General features: G+C 38.8%; 1 protein-coding gene across 3 annotated transcripts in view; it reads left to right on the top strand.

Annotated features, from left to right (window-relative positions):
- Window positions 1–133: 133 nt before the first annotated feature.
- Window positions 134–9,620, top strand: part of WDR20 (WD repeat domain 20) — a 48,366-nt gene continuing 38,879 nt past the window's right edge. For all 3 annotated transcript variants that reach the window (XM_085317432.1, XM_085317431.1, XM_085317433.1), the window contains exon 1: window positions 134–429. In XM_085317432.1, the coding sequence (XP_085173558.1) occupies window positions 166–429 (264 nt within the window). In that variant the 5' untranslated portion in view covers window positions 134–165. The remainder of the gene's footprint in view (window positions 430–9,620) is intronic.

Below are 9,620 nucleotides of genomic sequence, written 5' to 3'. Positions count from 1 at the left end.
CCCAAGTGCCGGCCACCTGGCGCATGCGCAGGCGCGCAGTAAACAAGCAGCGCCGCTCCGCCCCTTTACGCCGTTTGCGTGGCCGCCTCCGCGTCGGGCCGCGCGAGCCCCGGCGGCGGCGGCGGTTGCGCAGTGGAGCTACATCCGGGCACTGGGGCAGGATGAATGCTCCTTTCCAAGATGGCGGCGGAGGGAGGAGGGAAGGAGATGAACGAGATTAAGACCCAGTTCACCACCCGGGAGGGGCTGTACAAGCTGCTGAGCCAYTCGGAGTACAGCCGGCCGAACCGGGTGCCCTTCAACTCGCAGGGCTCCAACCCGGTCCGCGTTTCCTTCGTCAACGTCAACGACCAGAGTGGCAACGGAGACCGGCTCTGCTTCAATGTGGGCCGGGAGCTCTACTTCTACATCTACAAGGGGGTCCGCAAGGTACCGGGGCTCGACCGCCGGGCTGGGACGGGGGCGGCGGGGGGCTCCGCGGCGGTCCGCCCCCCCCGCCTGGGGGCCCACGGGGGGCTGGGGCCGCCCCGCGGGGCCGCGGCAACTTCGCCCCCGCCCCCCCGGGGCCGCGCCTCGGGGCTGGCGGCTCCTCGGCCTGGGCCTGGCTGTAGCTGCCGYTTCAGCTGCTCTCCGCATCAGCTGGCTTGTAGGGAAGCAGTCGGGGAGGGGGAGTGTAGGCCAGGCCTGGAGGGCTCTGCGAGTTGCTGTGGTGCTGGCTCGGTGCTAAAGGGCTATGTTAAATACGGCTGTCAACGCCGGTGGGTGTGTGAGGGCCCCTCCTCAGCGACGTGATGGCTTGGCCCCTCCTTGGCGTTTAGGGGTGCGGGCTGGCTTTGCAACAGCAAGRCAACTCTGGGCCTCTTTCACCTGCTGCTTCAGGTCTGAGGCTGCTGGATGCTAATGCTTGGCATGATTATGGTGGTGTCAAATCCCTGCTTTCAGGATGGTGGGAAGAGGATATTTTGCTAGTTTTGACTGAATAGTTACAGCTTTCACTTTAATTTTAGACCTTTATTGTGACATTCAAGTGCGGACTCTTTCTAGGGTTGTCTCTAAATGGGAGCAGTGCAATGAGCTGAGTTTTACAAAGACAGAAAATTTCTGTTATAGGAAAGAAACACAGATTCAGGCTAAGAGATCCTCCTTAATGTGAATATTTAATGCAGGGCTAACTGTGTGCATTTGATGTCTCAGTTCACTGTATTTATAATCAAACTTCTTCTATCTGTTGTTTCTTAGGGTCCTTGACCTCACAGGATTTAGTGAGGCATTCAGAGTTTGTGATGCTAAGTTAGTACATGTCACTCAATATAGGTAGACAAAARCCTCATGATTGTCAGTTTTCTGTTTTGAAAAGTGGATGCTCATTATCTTACGTGTTTGAGACTCAGCTGCCATAATGTGAGTACCTGTGAGAATCACCCTGCTTGTAGCCCACTGTGCAGCAGGGAATGAAGGCACAGAGAACTAGTGATGTACCCAAGGTCATGCAGGAAGCTTGTAGACAAGCAAGGAATTATACCTGAATCTACAAAGTCCTAAGCTAGTGCCCACATCGCTCCTCCACCTATACGAAATGTAAGTGCTAACTGGAGAATAAAGCCTGCCTGGGTATTTGTTGACTGTGACTTGACAGATCTGTCCTATGTAATTGTATGGAAAAAGGGCCTACTGATTTTGCTTTCACACTTTAATGAATTTTAATAATCTAGTTATGTTGTAAATAATATTTAAACAAAGATTTTTTTAAGTACCTGATGAGTGTTTCGTATCAAACAGTAACTGCTATTTATGTGCAGTTGCTATCTTCAATGCTTACAAGATATTGTGGGTGGCACTTAATGTCTCTGAAAATCTGTCTCTTAAATTATTGCCATGTTTGGATTCAATTTTTCCATACAAAATAGCTGTAGACTTCTCTAATTTACRTTACAGAGCAGGCCTTCATATAGTCTAGTAGTTGTACATGTGATTCTTAACAGTTGTCTTAGTCATCTCTCACCACACTCAGAAGAATAAAAAATCTAAAACCTGGAAGTGCATTGAAAATAGGGAACCGAATAACTTTTTCAAGTTAAAACTAAGCTCAAAGCCATTTTTATAATACTTTTTTTAGATGCTAAAAGCTATTTTTGTGGTACATGTTAATTGAAAATTTTGGTTTGTTGAATTGTTAGCTTTGAGRCATACCTGTTACAGCATTAAATGCTTTGTTTTTCTCTGTGATTAGTATAAAGCATTTAAAATAGATTTTATTTCAATGAGCTTTTAAAGTCTTAACATTTAGAAAAATACTGCATGTTCTATACATATTTCTTAGGAGCTTATTTTGAAATTATTCAATTGGAAGTCATTGTTTTATCTATGTAGAAAGTTGACGTGAGAACAAGCTGGCAGCTTTTGATATGATTGTTTCAGCTTTCCAAAATCAGAAGTTATATATCTTGTGGTTATCATAAAAGAAAAGAAGCTACTATTACTGAACTGGACACTGTCTTAGACTGGACAAACTATCAAAATCTTTACAAGCCATTCTGTTTGAGGGTGGGGGACTTTATCAATTTAAGACAGACTGATCTGTGACCCTCTGTATACAAATGCTGACTAATAACTTCATAATTTYGTAGTTATCTAAGCCTCCTTTAAATTTGTCTTCCTAATTACTTTAAGACGGCGATATTCTCATTGTTTTGGCTGAGTTATCTTAAGTTATTGAAGAACAWCATGATGTTAGTGAAGTTGTACTGTATGTATCTTGTTTTTATTTTTTTTTGTTTGTTTGTTTGCTTTGGTTCAATTCTTGCTAATGAAATACTATACTTTTCCTGAAATGAGTGAGAGAATTGCGAGGACTGTATTTTTAAGAGTGGTATCTGTTAGGTACCTAGAGAATTCTTGCATCGGTAGTCCATTGTAGATCAGTACACATCAAGTAAGAGTCAGGCTTAAGCCATGAATGACACTTAAGAATAAATGATCTGARTACTGAGTCAAAGATACTACTTGAAAGGTTATTCCTTAAAATTACTGATGCTAAACTTTCTTTTCATTTCCATTGGATACTAAATATGCTGTATCTGCTATGTCTACTTTTTAAATTATCTTTTACCTAGATTACTAATGTATGTGTTTCATTTAGGAAATGAAACTTGTATGAGGATCAGCATTTCCAAGGATCTTTCTTTAACCTTGATCCTTCTTCCAAGAAACTTGGATTAAAAGTTTTATATCCAGCTCCCAGGGCAGGTGGCRTGGAGCTTTTAAAGCTGATAGATGATGATAATAGTTCAGACAAGAGACAGGAAGGGTGTTGGACAGCTCTTCAAGCTGTCTTTAGGGGCTTTATGAAGCAAACAGCTTCCTTTTTAACAACGCAAAGGACAAATTCGTGAAAAAAATCTGAGTTTTTACTATTTCACAGTTTTATGTTACCTTTCTCAATGAGAGCACATCAGTTTTGAGCCATTTTTTTTTTGTAATGAAACTTATACAGCTTTTWTGTATAAATAAATAAGGCAATGCAGGCTTCCAGAGAACTGCTGCCTTCTGATTTGAATCTACTGAGAAAGAGAGTGAACCTATAGTTAAGTAAGGAGAAACTAAACTGTAATAGAATGAGATGTGGTTGCTTTACTTAAGTATGTAATTATTCTTGACTGCACTGAGTATTATTGGGCTTTCCCTTTCATTCCTTCTCAACTTTGGATTTAAGACTAGATGTGTATAATGACCTCTTGTTAAAAGAATTAATTCATGGTGACTTTCTATGAACTCAGCTGATTTAGGACAGCTGAAGATGGTCTTGCAGTGTAGCATCCTTATGGCACTGTGCTCTTATCTCTCTCTTGCTGGCTTTGGCACTACTCAACCTCTGGTTGAGCCAGTCCAGCTTGCTAAACCAGCAGCAAAATACTCACATTTTTCAGGGTGGATTTTCGCTCAGTTTGGTGGGCCCAACTGTCTCACGTARGGTTTAGAAATGGCAAGGACAGTCAGCACAAAGAAGGGGTTTGGGAAAGCGAACAAGACCGCCCCATTCCATGGCAGTGAGCTGTCAGAGCTGTTTGCCTTATGAAGCGTCATCAGAAAAAAGTCACTACATCCACTYTGACCTTAAGTAAGATTCAGTGATCTGTTCTTTGTGGATTGTTGACTTAATTTTACTTAAGAGAGTTTTAGGTGGTAGGGGAAGCTTTTTTATTTTTTTATTTTTATTTTTAGGCGTTTACTTTTTCATGGAGTAGGGGGTATAAGGTAATCATATGGAAGTTGTTACTCAAACTATAATATAGTGATGCTTTGGAGGGGATCTCTTTCCGTGCAGCCCCAAATCAGGAGTGAGGGCTATAACTTGATTTTTGCTTATGAGACAGTCTTGGTATACTTAAATGTGGTTTCTGGCTGGCTTTGCAAAGTGATTTATTAGTTGATTCATTAGGCTTGAAAAGGAGAGGGCTATCTCATCTTCCTTGCCTTAGAATTAACTGACAACATGAACTTTCTAGATTGCTGCTGACACTATCAAAAATCTGTTTTCTTTTCTGCTAGGAAGCTAGTGCATTTTGCTTTAAAAAAGTTTGTATATGCTAATTAGTGCATTCTCTCTGCTTCTTGAAAGAGTTTCTGGACAAATTAATTTGCAGCTGTGACTGCGATATGTAATGGTACGTATTAGCAGTAGTGTTACATAGTGCTCGGTCTTRATTTTTATTTAACTTACAAATTTGAATGTGTAAGTTTAACTTAGTGTACTGTATTACAATTTTTGCATTCTATTTAAATTCTGCCCACCATATCTCTTTGTTAACATGTGGCAGATTTTCCCAACACTGGTTATTTTATCTCTGGAACCTCCTTTTTGCCCCAAAAAATAAAATAAAATAAATAAATAAAAAGGCTTTGCCTTAAGTTGTACTTTTTTCTGCAACTAGCTAAAGCAACATGAACTAAGCTTCAGCAGTCCTTTAGTAACTATAYAGTATTATAATATAGTGTAATGGTATTGTAGAAGCATATGTAGGTAAGAAATTCAGGTTGGGGGTGGCAGGGAGAACAGAATCTCTCTCTCTCTCTCGTGGTGTGCAAGGGACTTGGAGGTAATCATATTTGAACTAAGATGCAGATAGTTTCGTACCTCAACTTCTCTTTTTAATAGTATTAACTATTTTAACTATTATCATACTGATAGTTCCTTGTTATCAGTAAAAATACTGATGACATACAGGATTCCTTCCTTTACAGTTCTCTGAATTAGCATTTTTATGTCTGGCTTGATACTGCAATCTCAGTTGAGATGTGTTCTGTAGACTGTTCCTCTTGGATCTTGTCTCAACAGAATGATAATGGGTGGTGTTTATTACTGTGCTTAATGTATTGCCCTGGGAAGAGTCTGTGAGACAATTCTAGGTTGAAGCTGGAATCTGGTGGACAGCAGTCAGGTTTTTCTTGAGATGTAATGGGGAGGTGAGTGGGAGGTGAGTTAGTATTTCTCTGTGTTTAGAGATCACTAAGCTGTGTTAGGCCTCCCCCCCCCCAAAAAAAAAAAAAAAAAGCAACCCACATTTCGGTAGCATATACGAGCTATAAAAATATTGATCTATAAAGATATTCAAAGACTTGCTTGTTCTGAAGCAGAGTAAAGTATACCTACATAATTTTGACCAGTTCTTAAAACTGCAGTAACAAGACTTCTACGGTGTACATAAATAACTTGTTTTTATGCTTGATTTTCATTGGATTCCTTAATATCTAACTGAACTGGGTGGGTGGTAGTGAGGAGTAAGATGTTTACTGTTATCTACTGTGGATTTAGAGAACAGTTGACTATTGCCTTTTTTTTCTTTTTTTAAATGYTTTTACATATTTGAAAACTTGTTAGTTTGTTCTCTCATTTTCCCTGAAATAAAGATGCCCAGTTCTTTTAACTCTTCTCTGCAGATCATCACTTCTGAATGTCTGATTGTTCTTGTCAATATTAGCTTCAGGTACTTGCATTTTCACTTGCAGTACCTAAGCTAGATACAGTACTTCTGTCATGACTTCAGTGAAGAATAAAGGAGAATAATTGCCTACTATGTCTATCTTGCTAACATATTGCAAAATTTGACATTTTTGAATCCTCCTCATAGTGTTGACTCATTTGATTTGTTTCCTATCATGTTGCTATTTTTCTCCATTTTATCTGTGCTRTTTTGTTTGTAAAATTGCCAAGTAGCATTTGTATTCAATTTTATTCAATTAAGTTTGAGTGTTTTTATTTCCAACACTGTTCTGCATACTGTAAATAACTTTTCCAATCTTCATGTCCTTAACTGATTTGAAGTATATTCTCATCTGTTATAAAAAATATCTCATAAAACTTWAAACCCATAGTTACTGAGCTTGCGTATAGGTGTGCCACATCACGTGGGACTTAATAAAAGCCTTATTAATGTCAAGGCATTGTATTTGCTGCTGAACCTTTTCCTTAATCCAGTTATTTGTTAGAAGACAGATTGTTTTGATGCTTGCTTTTGGCAAATTCACCTTGAGTGGGTTTTTTCCCCCTCTACTGTCTAAGTCCTTACAGACTGATTCGTTTCAGTGGTTTTGATACCAAAGAAAGGTTGACTGTTATGATTGTCTAATTCTACTATAAGGTGCTCTGCATTGGAGTGTTTGTTTATACCAGAATCAAAATATCAGTGTTATTGCCAAAGAGATGACCTGCAAAGCTGGCTGTTTAGAAGTACTGCAGCAAAGACATCAAAACTTTCCTCAGAGGTGTCTGGTGCCTGCAACTGGGAAGATACTCCTTTTCTGTGCTATAGGCATTTGCATAGTCCTCACTTGTTCAGATATCCTGGATGTGACATTCTGTAACCTGTTTTGGCCCTTCTAGAAGGGATGATACATTCCCCCCCCCCCCCAAGGAATTCCTTAATTTCTTTGCAAGGAATTTCCTTTGTTTTGTTAGATTCTATTTTGTTAGAAGCACTCTTAGACTGGGACTGGATTTACCAGCCCTGTGGTAGGTGGTAATGTGGCTGAATCAGCAGTACTTTACTTGTTTATTCATACTCATGAAGGTGTTTGAAAAGCTTTTGGAAACTTGTTTCAAGTCTTTAAAGGATGGATATACTTAAGAACTTGAGTTTTATGATGTATATAGATGATTTCTTTCCTAATTCTAGCTGGGCCCTWTTAAGGACTATCATGACATGTTACAAAATGCACCTGTAGAATATACTGAAGGCTCTTTTTTGTAACTTTTTTTTTCCTTCAATGACAGACAAAGGAAATGGTGAAAAGGTAGTATAGATTACAGCAATATAGGTAAGTTTAAGAGTTTAACATTTTGTGATGAGGCTGATATAGCTGAGTTGTGCCTAGCTGAGCAAGAGGAACTCTRAAGAATGAAAAGTTGTTTAAAAATGATGAGATGTTAAATATCTTACTGTAGAAGAGAATAAAGTATTTCCACTTGATGAAGCTTAGAAAATGGTTKTTCTTTGGGAGTTGCTTCTAGGTTTGAGGATATTGGTATTTAGGTTTTAGTGTTTTTTACTTTTTCTAGCCTGTGCTTCAAGCCTACATCACAACTGTCTGACTTCAGTAAGCTTTGCAGTGCATCCCTTGAAGGACTGCTCTCAGGGTAATGACAATGTATTTCTTGTATTCATGGCTGCCTGTTTGGCTGGCATGTTTCAGAAAGAGTACTAAGCTATGCTGATCAAATCCAAAAAATGGTAGATGGTATTTTATATGTACTATTTTACTGGTCACTGCAGGTAGAATTTTTCATTGTTGCTTTGTGTTAAAATATATTTGTTGTAATATTGCACTCATGAAGTCAGTTGGTGGAATTAATATAAAGCCATTGATTGTGAAGCTTTCTCTCGGCAAACTGACAAAATTCTAGTCATAATGTTTCACAGATACAAATAATGGCCATTTATGTGGCACAAACATTTCTGTGTCTGGGCCAGCTTTGTCAGAATATTTACAAAACGATTGTGCTATGTTCTTGAATAGCAAGGAGCTTGTACTATGCTTTGACATCTGGCAATCTGCAAAACTTATAAAGTACATTGGAGATGTTTCAGACTCAGTTTAGATGTTGCCTAGACCCATCTCTGAGGGGATTACAAGCCATAATTGTCATCTTTGATGTTCTAGAATAAAATGTAACACCTTACTTTGAAAAATTTTTGTAGTTCTCTGGCTAAAAGCAACCARCTGTAGTACTTTCTTTGGAATGATGTGTATCCAAAGGCCAGTCCTGACTATGAGTTGACACGTTTAGACAAACTGCTAGTTGAAAATGGTCAGGGAAAGTCAAAGTTTTTTGTCCTGTTAATACCTTCCTCCCTTAGAAAGCTTAAGGAAATGAAACAGTAACATTACTTCATCTTACAGCTTGTTACATTTAATGTTATCCTACTGTATCCTTCTAAGAAATGTAGTGTTTTTTTCCTTCCTCTGCCTCACCTCACTTGTAAGTCCAAATGAATGTGCAGTCGCTCTTCTGAATCCCCTCGTGTTCTTATCCTCTATAACTAATATAAAGTCAATGATTTTGATTTTTTGGCTTCTGTTTAGCAGACAGTTGGTAGTTTGAATGTAGCCTTGTAGTCTTTGGGCAGGACCACCAGTCACTACATCTTTTATATGACAGTGTCACAACTTGATGTTTGAGTTCTGCACTTTCCTTATTCAGTAAAGCCCCTTCAAAAGGGTGTGAATGACAAATCTCTACTGATTTCAGTTTTGGTTTATCAACTTTAATAAATATTGAATTTCATGAGCTGTTAATAAAGCTCTCAGGTGGCCATAATGGTCAAAGAATACTTCTGATTTTTAGAACCTGTTCTGTTAAATCTACATGGGATTGGAAAGCAGCTGTATTGAACAGTTCTTGTTTTAATAAAGCCTAATTTTTGTACATCTAGAGAATATGAAGTACTCTGTTATACTAAATGCTAGTCTAAGCAAGAACCTTAACYTAAAATGCCCTGAGTAAGGAGAAAAACTGCATGAATGTTGGATGTTATGCACAAACTTCATTACCCCCAGTCTATTTCTTAAGAATAGAAAATGCAATTATGATTCATCTATTCATCTGCACTGGAAGTTTTCAAACACTTTGTCAGGAGAGTGATACTGCATAAAACTTTCAGAGTACTCCAGTTTATGGCCTTAGTACTCCCTCTCAACTAAAAGACGAGGAAGCAGTGAGAGCAGGACACTGAGTGGATGCCAATATATATTGAAACTATCTGGTAAAAATCCACAAGAGTCTTGTGAATTCAACTATTGTAATGATGCCTTAAGGACACTTTAGCCTKCACAAACAGTTACAAGGATAACTCAGTAAATGTCTTCTCATTCTGACTTACAAATGTAACCATGCTAGTAACAAATGTATGATCTTACAAGTCATAGCGTTGTCTTATTTTTACCGTGACAGTTTACGCTTAGACTTTTTTGTCAGAGTTTTTTGTAAGCAAGACTCCTCCAGAAGCTGTTCAAGTCTACTTTATATTTGAGGTGGGTGTTGGAGCGTTACCTTGGTACAAGTTTGAAGTTATAATTAAAACTAAATTTTGACAGTTGTTATAAAAAATTTGTTTGGTGCCTCA

Source organism: Rhea americana, unplaced genomic scaffold, assembly GCF_003343005.1.
Source record: "Rhea americana isolate MKP2758 unplaced genomic scaffold, rheAme1 scaffold_5, whole genome shotgun sequence".
NCBI classification, from domain to species: domain Eukaryota; kingdom Metazoa; phylum Chordata; class Aves; order Rheiformes; family Rheidae; genus Rhea; species Rhea americana.
The sequence above is the reverse complement of the archived record's forward strand: the minus strand, read 5'-3'. Positions and strand labels throughout refer to the sequence as shown.